This window comes from Panthera pardus, unplaced genomic scaffold, assembly GCF_024362965.1.
Source record: "Panthera pardus isolate Hobbes unplaced genomic scaffold, ASM2436296v1 HiC_scaffold_7, whole genome shotgun sequence".
Taxonomy (NCBI): domain Eukaryota; kingdom Metazoa; phylum Chordata; class Mammalia; order Carnivora; family Felidae; genus Panthera; species Panthera pardus.
This window is the reverse complement of record NW_026527002.1, coordinates 16440367-16459820: the sequence shown is the minus strand read 5'-3', so window position 1 is coordinate 16459820 and position 19454 is coordinate 16440367. Positions and strand designations below refer to the sequence as shown.

At 39.9% G+C, this 19454-nt stretch overlaps 1 protein-coding gene across 7 annotated transcripts in view; it reads right to left on the bottom strand.

Moving 5' to 3' along the window:
* Nucleotides 1–19454, bottom strand: part of TRIM55 (tripartite motif containing 55) — a 43520-nt gene that overhangs the window by 15518 nt on the left and 8548 nt on the right. The window contains exons 4-10 of one of the 7 annotated variants that reach the window (XM_019439446.2): nt 18596–18691; nt 6925–7158; nt 6557–6579; nt 6329–6453; nt 4795–5054; nt 3156–3443; nt 1762–1849 (exon numbers count right to left, since the gene is read on the bottom strand). In XM_019439446.2, the coding sequence (XP_019294991.2) occupies nt 1762–1849; nt 3156–3443; nt 4795–5054; nt 6329–6453; nt 6557–6579; nt 6925–7158; nt 18596–18691 (1114 nt within the window). The other 6 variants (XM_019439447.2, XM_019439445.2, XM_019439448.2 and 3 more) reach the window with 6 other exon arrangements.

Genomic DNA, 19454 nt, shown 5'->3' with positions numbered 1-19454 from the left:
TGACATAATAAAGAAAGTGAGACCATCAGTGAAATCAAGAACTTTTGTATCGCATCCTAAGTGTCCAGGGAATGACTAATGATAAAGTGTGAAATTCCAATAAGCTAACTTTGCATTGAACACATACTAGTCTAGTGAGTTGGATTCTGAGGTGTTGAAAGTAAATCAGGCCGGCAAAAAATTCACAGAGGCTAGCAATATCTGATACTATGGTGAGATCTCTATCAACCTGTCCATATTCTTTGCAGTACTGAATGTCAATCACTCTACTCCACTGCTCTCCCATCTGCCTCACCCTTATCTTGCAGGCATGTGAATGTGAAGGTGCACAACATGGGCTCAGTGGATGGCAGACGAGAAGCATGACTGTCCCCCTGTAGCCTCTGAGACGCATTACAAAATGTATGGCAACAAAGCCCCAAACCTGAATTCTCAGAATGTAAACTGAACTCTTCAGACAATTATTCAGATCCACAATTATTCAGGATATTCCAATAAAATATGGAGTTTTCTCTCTCTCCATTTGCCCCACTGAGTCCATGGCCAATACTTCTACCCACTGCTCTTCACTGCAAATAATGAGCAGACTATAAAGACACTAGGAACATTCTAGGGTACAAGGTGTCTGGCTATTAGACATTGGGGCAGATCCTACTCACACATAGTTGCAGACATGACAGAGACCCATGGAGATCCTACTGTCATTGCTGAACAGACAGCTAATGAGGCAGAAAGGAGCTATGATGGGAGCTTCCAGAAGAGTCATTGTCAACGCAGGAAAAAGTCAATGAGCCAGAAATAGCTGAGGGCTTTCAGTACCAGTCACCCTGAATTGCTTTTGAGCTACAGGCACAGGGAGCTGGGCATCAGGTCCAGCAGGGTCATTTACTCAAAAGTATGTGAGGTTTGAATCTTTAAATATTGTTAAGCTGATAATATTCAAAAGGCTATTAAAAGAGTAAGATGTCCATCCCTAAGCAAATCTTATAACAGTAATTAAGAAAATGCTTGACTTTGAGAAAGGTGTCTCAAAAATAAAGGGTGTTGGCTTTATGACTCTTCTTTGGTTCTCATTCCTTGTGTCTGGTAGATGAACATTGCTCCTTCTGCTTTTTATTCATTCAGATCTGACCTGGCTGAAATCCCCTTGATGTTGCTGCACCCAGGATATCTTTCAGAGATCTCTCTCAGGAAAGACTGTAGAGGTTTCAAAGAGACTGAGAAGTCACCTGGCCCACATTCCCACCAGTGCCAAGAATTTCCTATGTATCTTTGACAGGAGTCATCTGGCTGCCTCCTGGGTGCCTCTGATGTAAGCAAGTGAAATGCAGTTTCTCTTAATCTGTGGAAACCCTGAATATTCCTGAACAAGTCCTTTGCTGGGCCTCCCTCTACTTTAAAAGCCGTGAATCCTCATGGCATTATTGACAACTTTTGAAACTGGCCTGTCCTAATGGCCATTTTGGAGGGTCCACTTATACTGGATTACTGAATAATTGCCCACTGAGTCTCTATTCTGAGTCAGGATTTGCCCCTCCATGCAGGTTTAGATAATGGAGCAATTACCCCTCCGGAAGTCACCTTGAGATGATTACATTGTAGAGAGTTTGAAGCCATGACTATTATCTAGAACTTGGTTCAAATTTTTAGATGGCTGAACCTCAAAGTTGGGGAGAAATTTATCTCTGAGCCTATAGAGTAGGGACATTATGGAAGAAACTATATGAGATGTTAGTTAAGGGAAAAGAAAATATTTCCTACCCATTAAAGTAAAAATCAAGCACTGAATCTGACGCCAGATGTAGTGAAGTATAAGAAAAGCCAAAAGTGCTAGGCAGATTGCTAACTCCTGTGAGAAAACAAGAAGAAAGCTTCACTGATATTATCACAAATAATATTTTTCAACATCATTTAGATGGATTTTGCATTTTGGTTTGGAGCCCTATTATATGCTCCTATTATGGGTTATTTCATACGGTTTTCAGAAAACAGCTCTTCCTGACTCAACTTCCACTAAATAGATAAGAAAGTTAATTAACTTTCTAGAAATAAAATTCCCATAAATTTTCTAGAAAACATTATACTCCATTTTTTAACCTAAAAACTACCTCAAGATGTTTCCTCATACCAATTATTTTTTGTCATTTTTCATTTGTGAAAATAAATATATGACACAAAAGCATGTTACTTTTAGTTTTCCAAACATAATTTCCTTTTATTATCTCATGAAATTAAGGTTTACTTGAGCAGATAGTCAAGACAATGAGTAATTTTCTGATTTTTGAAAAATGCTGTTTGTTGTTCATAATCACCTGATGACCCAGGAGCATGGAAACAGAGTATTTCTTTCACATCCCTTGTCTGAGCAACACTCACATCCACACATCATTTAAGAATGTTCATGGGTATGGAGCAACCATGAGCATCCTTCCTTGTAAAGAAATTGTAGAATATTTCTTCTGTGGAATCTTTGAGCCATGCAAACATTAGGAGTTTCTTAACTCCTTATAGGAAAAAGACATGGCCTTCAAAGTATATTATATTTAAAAAAAAAGTATTAAGTGACCCTTAAAACCCCAAAAGTAGGAAAACCTGTGCTTTTCTGCTCCTAGCAGCACATGTTTAGGAAGCACTGGTTTAATCAAGCAAGACTATCTTTGTCTAGCCATAGCCAATGCACTCCCAGAATCCATGAATTAACCAGAGGTTATTTTCCAGAGCAGACTTAGAACTCAGTTCAAACGTGCTCCTTCAGGGTTGCTGGGAATGACACAAAAGCAGGTGATTAGTGTTTAGAAGCCCAAGGAGGACACAAAAGGCTGAGCAAGGGCAAGTGGCCTTTGAGAAGGGAAACCAGTCACTGCAGACAAAGCAGCTTTAAACTGCATGCTTAAGGGCCAGGCTTGCGTGGACCACCTCCCTGGGGAACCAGGTGTGAGGTCACCACGTATGGGTAGATTGAAGTCAATTTTTTTTTCTGTTTTGTTTTACAAGGCTTAAAAACAAGCCAAAATTGGGGAATGAGTTGTTTCTGTGTTTTTCCCAAGGCCATGGTTTCTTTCTGCCCCTTTGGAGGCCCTTCTTTCTTGCTGTGATTCCAGCACGACGCTAGATGGCAGGGGGAAGCATTCAGACACAAGAGCATCAACACTAACCTGAGAAGTAGCTGCTGGTGAACTAGTTTCCTTACCACTCACTGCTGCCCTCTCACTGGCTGCAGCTTCTGCCACTTCTGCCTTCTGCACATTCGAATCCTCAGAACCAGGAGGCCCTATGTGTCCCAGACCTTCGCTCCCTGGGGTGGAAGGTGGGTTGGTGGTGGCTTTCCGGGTTTGGCCTTTATACCAACTAGGGTAAAACAAGGGATCCGCAGTGTCCGTTGCTGCAGGGACTGGAGTTTCAGACTCTGTGGTCTGCTGAGAGCCAGTGGGCACAACCTCCCCCTTAATCAGGACAGATAAATTCAAAAGTAAAAAAAAAAAAAAGAAGAAGAAGAAAATGCAGTTGATTTTAGTTCCCTTTGGGTTTGAAAACTGTGAGCTCTCTGTGCAGTGTCTGATTTAGCGCATGTTTTAGTTCATCCCACCCTCTGCAAGTGCTAAGGGAAGGAAAGATGATAGCACTCCTCTCTCTGGGCACCTGCATGTGCCTTCTCTTTTCTGGGCTTGTCCTTCCCTAGATGGCAGCCTGGGCAGACAGACAGTGGACGACTAAAATGAAGGTTGCTTATAAAATATAAGATATAGGAGAAAGGTCAAATTATTGGCCACAATTAATTTTTTGACATTCTTGGTGGGCTCCCCAAACCTCTTTCCTAAAATCCCAAATTGGTCTTATTGATCAAATCCAAGTCTTGTTAAGTTACCACACCTCTTTCAAATTCAGTGCAATTTGATTTCAAGATTCTAGGAACCATTAACAGTATTTCAGCCTGGTTTCCTATGGAGACAGAGCATAGAATATAATTCTATAATTCAGAATTTCCCCTCTGAGGTTTTGTTTCTATAGATAATCTCAATCCATTTTGAAAGCAGGTGCAAAACCAGGATTCCTTTTTGATGAATCTACATTGTCCACAAACTCCATAGGTTGAGACCTCTCTGCTGAAGGTGCCATGAAGTCAGCACAAAGACTTGAAAACTGGACAGTGACATCTTAGAAGCTAAGAGTCAGCCAATCAGATACAGAATTTGGGATGAGTTATCTCCTAAGAAAATTTTAAAACAATTCTATTAACACATAATCTCATCAAATGACAGATACATAGAAAACTAGATGGCATTTGTTTGCCCACTTAATGAAAGATATGGTTATATTTCAGGGTAGGTGATAGGGACATAAACTAACATGGCTTCTCTGTTTACTTCCTTTTTTATCTACAGAAAATTCAAAGTTCTGAAGGGACATTCATTTTTATTTCTCACCTTAGATTATTTATTACCCTGTACTCCATATCTGTATCCAGAGCAGACCCAATCTGTGTGACATGGCTGTGAAGTAACATGTTATACACATACCCCTCCCCCATGCACACACAATTTCCAAAGATTGCCTCAGATTCTGGTGGGAAAATCATGTTAAACTAGGTCTTGCCAACCAGTTATAATAACACCAAACCTGTTGAATCATCTAGAGGACTTTTCTCCCTGACACTGCCTGTGCTGAATTCTTTGGTCTTCCAGATACAAATGTCTGGCCTTGTAGGACCTTTCTCTTAAGGCAGAATAAATTGTTTAGCCTATTCAGCAAGGACACACCTGTGAATCCTGTAGGAAGGCATTTGTGAACAATTACCTGTGTCCCTGGGGCATCTGTGGCAGGTGGGAGGGCCGGAGGTGGCTCCGGGGAGGAAACTGGAAGCGCCCCTGGGGCAGCCTGGAGCTCTGAGGCCAGCTGAGAGGGCTCCGAGGCTTTCTCTGGACTTTCATCCTCTCCTGATGACTCTGTTCGAACATTTTCTACCTCTTCCACTTCTACTTGCTCTCTTTCTTCTTCTCCTTCTCCTCCTCCTTCTTCTTCTCCTTCTTCTTCTTCTTCTTCTTCATCTTCATCTTCTGGTAAGGTAACGTGTTTTTAAAATCATTATAACTACCACTGCAGCTATGATATCAATTAATGGCCAGTACTTCCAGCCCAGATTAAGGTCAGGGCTAGGGAAGTCTTCTCCATCAGATACTGGACTGTGGCCCAAGTATGTCATGCTGGGGTTTGTGCTTCTAGTTAAATGTGGGCAGGAGAAATGTGATGATGGGCCCAATCATCACCATCCTCCTTGTTTCCCTCTCCAGTACAAAGTGCATCTTCAGTACCACTGTGCAGAGCCTGGTCACATGTATATCATGCTCTGTCACATCTGCAAGCTCCTGGAGGACTGGGATTGTCACTAATGTATCTCTGCCAAATTAAATGGAAATGCAACTCTCTTCCCTATCTCAGAACACATACATTACCCTTGCCTTCTTTTACTTCCTTACCTCCTCTGTTCGGTGAATGCTGACTTTTGCCACAGTTTATGCCATGAGTCTTTTCCTAACACATTGATCTTAATATTCCCTCAGGCAATATTAAGGAGAGACAATATTAAGTAATTATTTTAGGAAGATTCATCTTGAAGATTTGCTTCTGAAGTTACATCTGTACACACTAATACAGCTTCATGGCATTATTAGAGGTCTAGCCAAGGAGTCTTGTGACCTAGATAGGCTAGGATGAATCAAGACAATCAAAGTTTTGATCAGCTCCAAGGTTATTTTCCTCTTTTTAATTACTTCATGAGGACAAATTTCCAGGAGGGTCTCTGGACCACATGGTAGGGGTGCATTTATAACTCATGAAATATAGCTGGTCACATAGAGCCAGTTTTATTTCCAGATGTTTTTTTATTCTATGACTCATTACTATTCTTGCCCTCTGATGTTTGATTAAGTGGATGTGCTACAATATCTATCCAAATGTCATCTACATTTTGTTTTTATCTCATCCTTAACCTTGCACTTCATGACACTTCACATCATTGTAGTCAATACCTTGTGTAGGGTTGATGTTGAGACATCATCATCACCATCAATTATTAAGTATTTGACTACCCAGAGTCAAATGCCCAGTAATGGCATTATAATAGGCACTGTGATGTGCAAAGCCAAATAAACACTGTCAACCAACTCTATGAATCTGTAATGAAACGGAGTTTCACATTGGATTATGATCCTTGTGTAATTGTCGACATCCATTCTGGAGGTGATTCTGAATCCCCCTTCTCTCCTGCTGAATCCATCTGCAGCTTTCACACACCTGCAACTTTGGCCAAATGGTCACAAGAATAACAAACCTCTGTAAAAATCAATTTCGCGTATTATTTTTTCTTCTCTATTGAGGTTGACTGTGAAGTGGTTCATGTTCTCATAACCATGTTCTATTTTCTCCATCTGAAATGCCTTCGATGCCTCAGAAATTCTGCAACAAAGACAAGTTGCCACTTTTTGTCACCGTTTAACATTTGATAGCCTTGGGTAAAAATGAAAAGTATGCATTTTTCCATAAAATGAAAATTACTTACTTTTGTAACAGGGTTTTGGCATTCTGTGAAAGCAAACAAAAGACAGACCTACTTAAATTCTTTTCATCAAAGACTTTATTCTTTCCTCCGCTGACTCTGAAAATCTCAGAGCTTAGTTTCTAAATGCCATGAATAACTGCTGTTTTATACCGGAACCCTCTTATATTTAAGCGATGTCATGGTCCCTTAAATATATGCTTATGAAATTGTTTAAACAGATGGAGACATGAACACATAATGAGCTTATAGTTTAGTTGGTAAAATAAATCAAAATGCTGTGTGCATAAAATAACAAAAATATGATGACAACTACTTCTCCAGCACCCACCTTCTTGGTTAGTTCCATCAGGTACTGAAAGAATACTTACCTGCAGAAACACTGCCATTTCTGGCTCATCCATGAACTGGATTCCTGATTCAACCAACTTTGACACATTTTCCAAGTGATCAGAATACTTTTTGATCAGAGCACGGACACGTTCCAGTTTCTCCTCTTGGGTTCGGGTAATGACTTGGGTCATTTCATTCTTCCTTTCCTCCAGGATACCATACAGGTAATCAAACTTCTCACAAAGTTCCTGTTTCTGTTTTTTGCAGCATTCCTGTTAGTTGAAGTTAGCTCATGTTAGAAAGTGTTTAAAAGAGTGCCTATTTGGAGAAATCACCTTGGGGTGCCTTGGTGGCTCAGTCAGTTAAGCAACTGCCTCTTGATTTTGGCTCAGGTCATGATCTCATGGTTCATGAGTTCGAGCCCTTTTGTTGGGCTCTGTGCTGATAGCACGGAGCCTGCTTGGGATTCTCTCTCCCCCTTTTTCTCTGCCCACCCTTCTCTCTCTCAAAAATAAATAAATATTTTTTAAAAATCACCTGGATACTTTGGGAGATAAATTTACTTATACAGTATATTTTTTCTTTTCCTTGAAGTTGTCCTTTGGGTATAGATTCCCATTGTGCTGATGTTTTGAAAATCTCACTTTGATACTCAGACAATCTAAAATCAACTAAATTGACTAAATGGACCAATGAATTTTCAATATGTTCTATGTAAATGGGGAATTTCATAGAAATTAAAACAGTTTTTTTAATATACATATATATATTGGTTATATAGCTTAAGGCTTATATTTTGCTTTAGAGTGAGTGTGTGTATATGTATGTGTATAAGGAAAAACTATGGTACTTCCTGATTTGTACCCTTCAGTCTCTCTCTGCTCCACTTATACTGCTGCTGTTCTAGTTTCAATCTTCCCTTGGAGGTTCGGAAGCTTCCCACCAGCCTCTGCATCTGGAATTCCCTCCTTCAAGCAAACTCATACACTACAAACAAATTCATTTTCCTGGAGTACATTTGTCTGGGGAATAGTGTTTTTCTCTGACTAATCATTGTCCAGAGAATAATATTTAAACTTCATAACTGGCTTTCCAGCTTCTCCATGACCTGGTTCCAACTTTCCTTCATAACATTGCACTGTTCTCCATCACATACCCTGTGTCCAGCAAAAACGAACCACTTACTTTCTTTGCTCATCATCATCCCTCTGTATAGAATGTTCTTTCCCAATTCATAGTTGCAAACTCTAAGTAATCTTAAAGACATGGTTGAAATACCACTTCTTCCATAAAACTGTCTTTGATCTCAACGACTGAATGCCGTCTTTTAATTCTTCTGAAATCCCATAATAGTTACCACTTATGCCATACACCTGTATTCACCTGGTCCTCTATCCAATACTGTCTAAGACAGAGAAATATGGGTTCTGGTCTTTGATTCCTGGAGAGAAAGGCTGTATGGGAATTCAAACTTGTGCATTTGCATTGTGTGCCAGAAGCACCTCCAGTACCATCTAGCTCCCTTCTCTCTGAGTCCATGTTTAAAACATCATTAACTTTCCAGATGGCCTGGTCATTGTCCTTTTGCTTTTTCAAGTTCCAGTAAGCTTGTTATGTATACATGCCAGTATCATTGGACCTGACCATCTCTGTGTCCAGGAACTTTATAGCTAACAGCAAGTTTTGAGACCTATTGATCCAACATAGCTTTCCTGTCTGGTGGGGGCTTCTTGGGAATGCAGCCAATTGATTTGACATCTCTGAACTTTGTGTAACCCTTATTACATGTTCTTTCATTTTAGTAAACATTGGTCTCTTAGATGTCAAGTATCACTTTCTTCTTTCACATGAGTTTCTTAAATATCTGAAGTATAGTCTCTTTAAGGATAGAATCTAAGTCTCTCTGGGACACATACCACTTCGGACAATAGATGTTCAGTATATATTGTTGAACGGGTTTTTTAAAACTGTGTTTTTAAAAATGTGTTTCATTTCTCCACAATTTTTCTACTATTCTCAGAGTAAGGGAAAAAGTGGATAACCTAAAGCAAATTGTTGATTATGAAGATATTCCACAAATTAACAAGAAATAACACCCCTCACACCACTGCCTCCTTTGGAACACAATTCTCATCACATTTTCTGACCAATAATAAAGCATGATGGAGATCCAATGATTCTAACCACTTTAATAGTAATTACTGGTTAATGCTATCATCCCGCATCCATTCATTCATTTAGCAATCGGTTGTTAAGCATGTCATTTGTGTCAAGCACTATGCAAGGTTCTGGGGACCCAACAATGAACTAAAGCATAATTCCTGTTCTTAAGGAGCTCAGGTTCACTGAATGAGAAAGACTATGGGCCAATAATACAATAATAACCTAGTATGCTGAATAATTTAAATATCTTAGACTTTTATACCAGGTTTTATAAAGAAGTATGTGGATGGGGGCCATTCAAAGGGAGCTGGGGTGGGTGGGTGGCTCAGGAAAAGCTTCCTAGTGGAAGTAATGCCTGACTAAAGGAAGAGCAGGAACAGCGGAGGTTGGAGAAGGGGATGAAAATCCATGGAGCGCCTTGGCAGTTGTCAAAGTAATAGTACTAGGGTCCATACAGCATGTCCAGACATGGAAATTGCTGGGCTTGCCAAATTTGCGTCTATTTCCAGCCCTTTAGCATGAGATCTGGACTATTACGAGGCCTCAGAACTGAAGCCAGTTAGTAGCTTCCCAATCAAACTTTCTTTCACTGGACTGCTTTCTGTTCTAAGCTTACAGGCAAACTTGAGCCCACTGCATTCCTGAAATATGTCTCTTTGACATTCAGAAACTCTACTGTTTACTGCAAACATATGATGGTTTCTAGCTTATGAATTGTGCACTTGAAACATATATACTGAGTATTAAGATGTGATACTGGTACAATGTCTTTGTTTCTCAAACGTTTTCTTCTAAGCCAAATTATTTATGAAACTGATGTCATGTGTCATGGCTAGTGTTTGATTTAGTGGTTTAAGTGAAATAGCCACTTTATTTATACATTATTTTCAATTCCAAGTATTATTTTATTTACATTCTGGTTTTCTATTGATTTGTACTATATTGAATCTATCATTTTAATAGCATCTATTATTTACTTATTTACAGTATAGGAAATTGTATCCTATGCATGGCATATGCTTGATTATTATTATTATTATTATTATTATTATTATATGACTACATACTGTATAAAGCACTTATAATATTACATGACATATTATAGGTACTATATCAGTGCTTATTAAATTTAGATCCAATTTTCCTTGATTTGAGGGAGGGGTCAACTTGGCAGAGAAGTAGGGGGATCCATACTTCCCAGGTCTCTCAAACAAAGAAGTGCTGAAGCCGATTTTCCTTGATTTGAATTATTTAATTGTGGAACTTTGAAGCTGCATGGAATATCAGAAGTAACCTGCTCCAAACCAATCATTTCACTCATGTGGAAACTGAAACCCAGCAGAGTTAAATCACTTTCTCAAGGCATTCTGCCATTTATTGTTAGTTCCTGGCCTATAGCCAAAGACTTTGAACTCCTGGGTCATTGTTACTCCTACCACACCTTGCTGTGAAATACTTGAAAGTAACTTGAAAAAAATTTTATGTGAAGTACTGTGAACTGAATATATGTCTTTTAACAAATCTACTCTGTAGTAAGTAGGTTTTTAAAGATGAGAAAACTCCAATTGTTTCAGAATTATATTCATTAGCTCATTCTTTCAGCAAAATTCACTAATTACTATGTACCAGGCATTAGAAGATCTGAAAACCTGCCGTAGTTTTCCAGTGTTCATAAGAAGGGTAGAAAAATTATTATATTTTCTAATCTCTAATTTAAAAAAAACCTTAACTTCTTTTTTTTCTTTATTAATGTGCCTTTAGTATAATTCTGTGCAAAATATGCTAAGAGTCAGACAAATCGGTTTCTGAAATAGAGAAAGTATGCTTCTTTCTTGGAATTATGAAACTAGTACTTACAGACTTTTAGAAGTGAACTTCAGATGTTCAGGTTAACCTAATGTCAGATTGAAATGAGAAATAATTCCCTGAAATTAAAATTCTTCTATTTTTTTTATTCTCTCTGAGGTAGAAGCAATACATGAAGACTAAGGTGGGCACCCTTCCATCTTTCTGGACTACAAGACCTTCAAAATGCTGTGAAGGTCAGTTAACAACAAACGCCTCAGCTTATCAACTCCCCCCTCCGAGGTAATTAGGGAACAAGTATATGCTATGAAAGAAAAATATGCTCTTAGAGGCCAGCTCACTAGTGAGTGATTACTCTGAATTTCAGTACCTACTGTGCCTTTGTAAATGTGGACCTGAAATGCTTTCAACAGTGACTTTCCAGTAACCTGAAAAATGGAATGGGAAAAATGTGGACTTCTGCATTATCAAAATGTCTGCAGGTAGCACACTTTAAAGGATGACTGTTACCTGCAAAAGCGTGATAGCAACCGTCTTTATCTCTTCTCCACAAAAACTTCCTCACCTCAAAGATTTCTTTTTGCTTTTAATGTTCTATTTTACTTATTTCAGTAAAAAGGCTGGGTTAAAAAAAAGTCTTCAGTAAAAATTCTTGGCTCTGTACCTTCTCCCTCCCCCAACGTCTCTGGATAGTAATTGAATCAAGATACATACTTTTTAAACTTTCAAGTTTATGTTTTCAAATATTCTCCATTTTCTTCCTTTTGATATCTGTGGTTCCTATGTCCTGTGTGTGTGTGTGTGTGTGTACACATGCACATGTGCATGCATGCATACCTGGGTGAGTGTGTTTAGCAACTGAAGTAACTTCCATCATGAATGCCCTAGGCATTGGCCTCCAAGCATATTCTAATGCACAGCCTCCAGCTGCAACATGACCTACCTCCTGGGTCTGCCAGGACAGTTATATGTATTGGCTTCTTAGAAGAACAAAATAAAAGTTGTCCGTGATCCTTGAATGAAAATAAAATCCATCCCATCTCTAAGGTGAACCCAGTATGGATGCAATATACCAAAAAGGGGTGATTTTATAAAGGGAAAACTATGCTGCCCATATTAAAAAGGCAAAATGATGACAGGTAGAATATCTGTTTCTAACCAATGTCATAATATTTGGCTAAAAAGAAAAAAATCAAGTAATCATTTGGCCATTTCCTTCGAAGTGAGTAGGTAATCTTTAATATTCATCTAAAGCCCATTGTTTAGCTGTTGCTTTCATAGAAATGTTAAAACTGACAAGTTCTAATTTTTAGCCTGCTTTATATTTTAATGGTAATAAGATATAAGATATGCAGTTGCAAAAAGGAGCTTTCCATGGAAAAAAATCAACAATAGACAATCTTATACTAAAGAGTAGATAGTTAGACAAGCAAAGTACCATCATCCTGTTGTTTTTAATGGCTAGATTTTCAGTGGCTCACCTTCTCCCCAGGCACTTATTACTCTCTGAGATGATCTTGTTATTTATTTGTTTTATTGTCTAACTCCTGTACTAGAATAAAACCTTCCTGAGAGCAGGAACCTTTTCTGTTTAGTTCATCACTATTTTCCAGTATTATGTGTGCAGAATATGGTGTATAATGCACACCTGAGAAATATGATCTGAATGACTGAGTGAATGAATGACATATGATTTGTATCTAGGGATATTCAGTCCTCAAAAGTTTCTATGTTCCCAGAAAATAGATATTTAAGTAGATACTCCAAGACTCTGCTTCGTTTAGTGCTCAAAAGAAAACTGTGCAACCTTAGGGAAGCCATTTAATCTCAGGATGATTTTCTCATCTGTACAATAAGGGTTGGGATTGGATGATTGCCAAGGTCCCTTTTGACTACAGTTCCAAGACTCTATGACTTCAGATAAATGTGGGGATATTTCAGTGTCTTAAGGCTCTAAAATGCCTCTTCCCATTCCTGGCAAGTTTCAGAGTGGTTATCTACAGTATTAAGACATAAATTATATGTCCGGACCCTGCAATGTCAGTCCCAGCTTGGGAATGTGCCAGGGCTATGACAGGAAAACCTAAGACAATTGTAACCGCTGCTCTTACCATGTAAGGAACATGCCTCTGTGACCAAAATAGAGCTGAAGATAAGCTCCTAGCCCACCATTTGTCACTGAGCAACTGTGGCTCTACCCAGCCCATTCACATACGCACTGCATACCTCCAGCACTCATCCACACACTCTCGTTTGGGGCTGCAGCTCTGGGTCTGGAAGTGCTCAGTCAGCTACATTTGAAATACAGTACTTTAGAATTCCCTTCATTAAGCCAAATAGGGTTTCCTTTCCCCACCACCCCCAAAAGAAGGGGGGGGGAGCAGATTAATATTACTAAAGAGAGAACTGTATTAAAGTAGAAAGGTTCTCCTGAGGAAATCAGTCAACATTTACTGGTAAAGCCCCAATTTCTAGCACTTGGGAGAAGTTCCACGAGTGCAGACTAGGATGAGTCTGGGTCTCCAGACCCAGACCCAAAGGTGGGTCTCCACCGGGCTATACAAGAAAAGAGGCAGACAAATGAGGATAACGTGTTCCTTCCAGGCACATGAACTGGAGTTCAGCTCCTTTCCCATCAGCGGGGTCCCCTTGTGCAGTGCTCAGCAGAGCAACTCTACCCAGCAGCCATGGGTCTCCAGACTCCCAAACTCATGCTGTTTTCTACCATATCACGTTGCCACCCACTTCATGTTAGAAGAACAATTATGTTCTAATCAGTGGATCTCTAAAACTTACTCCTGGGGTTCTTCTCCAGATCATTTAAAAGCTCCTTGAGCAAACTCTCTAAAGCAGAGAGTCCAGTGAGCCATACTGACTTGGGTCCTCTGGTTCAGTGAAAGCCACAAGCCCATGGCAAGCTGAGAAGTTGTTTAATTTGCTCCCATACGTAGTAGAGAGTCAACTCGTCTCCCAGAAGAGCCTCATCCTCCCTTGGTTGCCAGTATTTTGCCTCTTAGATAAATAATAGGGCTAATATCTCCTGCCATTCATGTTCGGTTTTTCCATCTGAAGGGGGTTGCTTAGCTCTGCATCATAATTACTCAGGACCCTGAAGGTCTTACTCTGATACTGCTTAAAAGATGCTCCAGATGCTCCAGTGGTTCAAATGATTATTAGCATTGTTACAATAAGTGTGGTCTTTCCAAGCTGACTATGAGAATAATATGAGGTAACACTTATCAAGCCCCTGGCATGTGCCTCTTACCCCAATTTAGTCATCTCAATAACACTGTGAAGAATGCAGTATTAACCCCAGTGTACCAGTGAGGAAGTTGAGGGACAAAGGGCTTAAAGTAACTTCCCAAGGTCATATAGTTAAATGACAGCTAAAAGTCTAACTCTGAAACCTGTTCTTTTAAGCATATGTTCTATTGCCTTTGAAATGTTGCCTTAAAAATTCTGGAATGCTTATTAAAGTGATTCTTACAATATTTATACGTCATATTTGTAACTTCATGGACAGTGTCCTAAAAGCTATTTGGGTAAAATTATTGTTTTGGAAATACAATAGGTTTGTTGTCATTGAAGAATCATTGGCAGATCTTATTAAAGTCCTCATTTTTAAGATAATGGAAATGCTCAAGATCAAATAGTTATTATTCAACTTGTAGCTGTTTCCTTTAGACATGCATCCATACAAAACAGGATTATTTCTAGGCCTGCTTGTCTGTCAGCCTCAGGAGGACCGGAATTAATAGCCTACTCTCTTGGGTATCTAGTGACATAGGATAAATGCCCTTTGTAAAGACTATAAGACGGAGACAGAGGTTATGATTTTTAGCAATGAGGAAGGAAAGCCAAGCACAGTATTCTGGAAACAGAGAGCTCCCAAGGCAGTGCATTTGTCCACTCCAACCAGCAGCCCTCTTTCTGAGTCCTAGCCTATCCCAGAACATTTCCTGGGCTGGAAAGGCAAGTATAGCTCCAGACCATGCTGGGCTTATATAGAACAGCCTAGAAGGCCCTCCAACCTGCAGTCGAGAGCTCTGGGAACATCTCAGCTTGTGCGACATTCAGCTAGGAGTACTAAAAAGGCTGAAGGCTCCTTCACCCACTGTCAGATCCACAGCAAAGAGAAAAAAAATGCCACTCCTCCTTTTGACACAGTTCAGATTGCCCTTTCATGACTACAGCCCTTTTCAAAGCCACTCTCATAATCATTGTAAACTCATATCAATTGCATACATTATTTAAAAAATTTTTTTTAATGTTTATTTATTTGTTTTGAGAGAGAGAGAGAGAGAGAGCAGGGGAGGGGCAGAGAGTGAGAATCCCAAGCAGGCTCTGCAAAGTCAGCACTGAGCCGGATGCGGGGCTCCTTCCCACAAACTGGGAGATCATTACCTGAGACGAAATCAAGAGTTGGACACTTAACTGACTGAACCACCCAAGTGCCCCTTTTAATTTTAATTTTTAAAATGTTACTTATTTTGAGAGAGAGTGAGCGAGCACACATGCATGAACTGGGGAGCAGCAGAGAGAGAGGGAGAAAGGGAAAGCATACGTTATTTTTAAATGATAACAAGGAGTCCACAGTGTGATTTAGCCTAAGCTCGGCAGCTCTCCACGGCTGATCCTGGGCCAGGTGCCTGACCAGACCAGCCCTGCAAGACATTACATGATCAAGGACAAAATTAGACACGTACAAGGGATGGGCACTCCTACCAAAGGGCAGGTGTCTGGGCCCCATGTGGGAAGAGGCAAGGTAATTGGGGAAGGATAGTGCCCACCCAGGGACTACTCCATTTCCCATCCCTAAGGGGTTCTTCACCAATCAGAAGAGCGACTTCTTTAAACAACAGCTCCCCACCCCCTGGCCAGGAGCCACCAATGGCTTCCCAGAAAATGTTTCCAGGCAGGTGGTGAGCAAAGTCAGGAAGGAAAACAACTACCCCAGCGAGAATGGGAGACACAGGAGCTCTGCTCTGTGACCCTGAACTCTGGTACAGAATTCACCTGCTCTGCAAGGTAGGATCATTTCACTCTAAGTCAAGAACCTCGTGTGCTTCACTACATGCAGCTTTGCAGGCTAGTGCTCACAAAGTGAGCCTCTGGTGTTTTGCCCAGGCTCTGTGGGAGAGCACTTTAGTGATTACAGGTGCACCATGTGGCCATTTGTGGCAGTGTCTCTGTCCTCTGTCCTCTTCAAATGGAGGATATTTGCATCAAATAGGGATCATAAAATCAGAGACCTCCATGAGGCTCTGAGCCAATACCTACATCTGCAGATGAGCCACCTAAACTGATCGGAAAGAACTGTGCTTTTCTGAGCAACATTCATTCTGTATTTATTTTACTATTAAAAAAATGTCCAGGTCTCTTTACAAAAATGCGAAATATAGGAATATATAAGGAAGACAGTAGTCCCACTGTTCATTACTCCTAACCTTTTGGTTTCTGGAGTTTTTCCCCATATAAATATATATAGGGGTTATTTATGAATATATACATTCTATACTGTTTTATTTCCTTAAAGTAAAATCTCAGAAGTGAAATAAATAGGTAAAAGGGATGGACACTTTTAAGACTCCTGCCAATTTACAGCTTCATCTGAAAGCCCTACAGGGAACAATTACATTTGTCTAGTAGCCTGTGAAAGTACTTATAAAAGTGTGTCATGTTTGATGAATACTTTTATCAGTAATAATAGGAGTAATAATCCTAAACCTCACTGCCTGGAAGTTCCTCCTGATATCTGCACTAAATCCCTTCTCCTGACTTAATTTCAAACCTGTTCCTGCTTGTCTTGTTCACAGTGAAAGAAAAAACAGCTGCTCCCTATTGTGCCCCTGACCGGCCTCCAGGAAGAAAACCAGTTGTCAAATCTCTCCCCGCCCTCTCAGTGTCCCCCGATGCTGGCTACAGGGAGCCCGGTTTGTTTGCATTTCTTTGCTCAAGGCCAAATGTGACCCCCAGAGCTTTTCTCCTGTATGTGTTCTGCAGCCTTGGTGTCCCAGACAGAGATCTCTGATGAAGGCTTGACCAGAGATGAGTATAGAGATTACCTCACTTACCCACAAGCAACCCACTCCTATTTATACACCCAAGACTCAACATGGCACCACACTGGAGTGCTGATTCATGGTTTACTGATTAAGTTGTATTTGGCCTTTACTGTAAATAAGTGAAAAGATAAGAGTTTCTATTGTCCATTTTGTAATCTCTTTGGGCTCTTCACCAAAAGAAAACTTCCCTTCTGTAAATGGATCCCAGATTTATCATGATCTTTACAGGAATATAGATATGGAGAAGAAAGGACATTGATTTTAATGGTGTAGAAATCTAAAATGAGATGGTTATGGCCAATGTCTTGAAGTGATTATCCAGGAACCAGCCTTTGGCTTCTGATAGAATTTGCCTTTCTAATGATAAAATAATGAAAACAGGGTATTTATCAGGCACTCACCATATACTAGGCACTGTGCTAAGCATTTTGCTTATGCTTAATTTTTCACAGTAACTCTGTAAGGTGGGTACTATGCCCCATTTTTACAGAGGAGAAAAATGAAGGATTGAATGTACATGAGAAGGGATCTTTAAAACATAATACATAATTTAAAAAAAGCAGAACGAGAAATATAGCACATTACCATTTATAAAAGTAAAAGACGTGCATATAAAATAATCAACATTTTATAAGAGTATAAGTGAACGGAACACCAAACATGTTAGAGTGGTTATGTACAGAGAAGAGAACAGGACTGGGATATGGAGATAAAAAGAAATAAGTAGATAAGAGGGGCCTTGCCTACAGCAATACAGACAATATGCTACAGACTGAGCAGTACAATGCCTCAACACTGCATCTGAGGTCCAACTACAAAAACCAACAACCCCAAAACTTAAAGCAGGGAGTAATAAATGGCTCCAGGTTACAGATCCAGAGACCTGCACTCAACCCAGCTGTCTTGCACCTGCCCTCTGTGCAGCCTGGCTTAACTAGTCTGTGAATCTTCAGTTCTTGAAAAGGTATCTGCCACATAGCTAAATCTCTTTAGGCTTCAGCTATTTGCCTTCAGCAATTACACAGTTTATACTTGATCTTGAGGAAGGGTGGATTCACAGTATTTCTTATATGCCAAGCTTCAGTGTGAGCTAAACAGCCAGCCATTTATGCATTTGTTCACCAAGTTTGTATCAAGTGTTTATTATGTTCCAGGCACTGGGCCAGGCAGAGGGCAGATATGAATGAGCCAGAGCTCTGGTCTCAATGAAATCCATGACTAAATCATTCTGTAACCACAGATACATCTTCCTCCTTCTGCTATCCCCTTTGTGGCCCCGCTGTCAGAGTGCAGATATGCAGCTCAAACCTGCACATGATTTTCCAAAGCACTAACTAGTACTCCTTAAGACATTTGGATTTCCACAAAGAAATAGTACTATAATGGTGGATAACACTTATTTTCATTACTGGTAATTGATTTTTCTTCTAACTAATCTTTTAAAATGGATTGACCAACAAAAAACAGCAAATGTAACAACCACCCCAGTAGATGTGGTAAAATCTGCCTTGTTGACTCACATGGTAACTTCTCTTCCTGAGCCAGGAGGAGAATGTTTTAGAGACATATGAGGAAGGCGGTCATTCTATAAGGAAAGATTGTGTGGCACTGAGGCAGCCACAACCCCCCAGGAGTTCAGGCTTGGTGTATATTCAGCCGGAGTTGTTTGACTTACCTCAATAGTTTTACAGGTGTCCTCCAGCTGGCTGATTACTCCCTGGACTCGATCATTGCTTCCCACAAGGACAGCAATGCCATCACTGAGCTCAGACTAATGAAGAGAAAGGAGGTATGCAAAGTTTTAGGGGTTTTCTAGTCAGCCCTGATTGTAGATAAATTGTAGTATTATCCTCATGGATTCCTAATCCAGCATCCACTGAACCCCATAGGAGTAACAGGCATATAAGGCCTGTGAACCTCCTGGTCTTGTAATAAAATTCTGTCGAGATGTGTATATGAATGTATTTGTCTGGGAAGAAGTTTCATAGTTTTCACCAAATTCTTAACGGAGACTGAGATCTGACCTTGCTAATAACATCATAAACACTGAATTATAGATTATAGAGAATAGCATATTCAAGCTAAGTAATTATAAATATTGTTTATAAATTCAGTGGAGTCCAATATGTGACTTCAGAGACCCGAAATGAATTGTTTTCCTAGTGTAGCTCAGGATCCATTTTACTAGGGAAATGAGAATAGTAAATATTCATTTATTCAACTGACTCAACTAACACGCACCTTCTATGTGCTAGGTGTGCAAATACATATGTACTAGACTAAGTTATTACAAACTTGAAACTCTAGCATTTGACTGGTTCTAGGGGAGGGTTTTCAACTTGAAATTCCTCTCCGCTTTCCAAGACTGGCTATCAGGGAGCACTGAATGGGGAATTTGGAGACCTACCTGCTTGATCCAACTCTGCCTTTAACTTGTTTATGATGTTGGCCAAACATGTAATCGATGTGGACCCTAAATTTCTTGGATATAAAGTGAGAAGGTTGGACCAGAACAGTGGTTGTAAAACATTGTA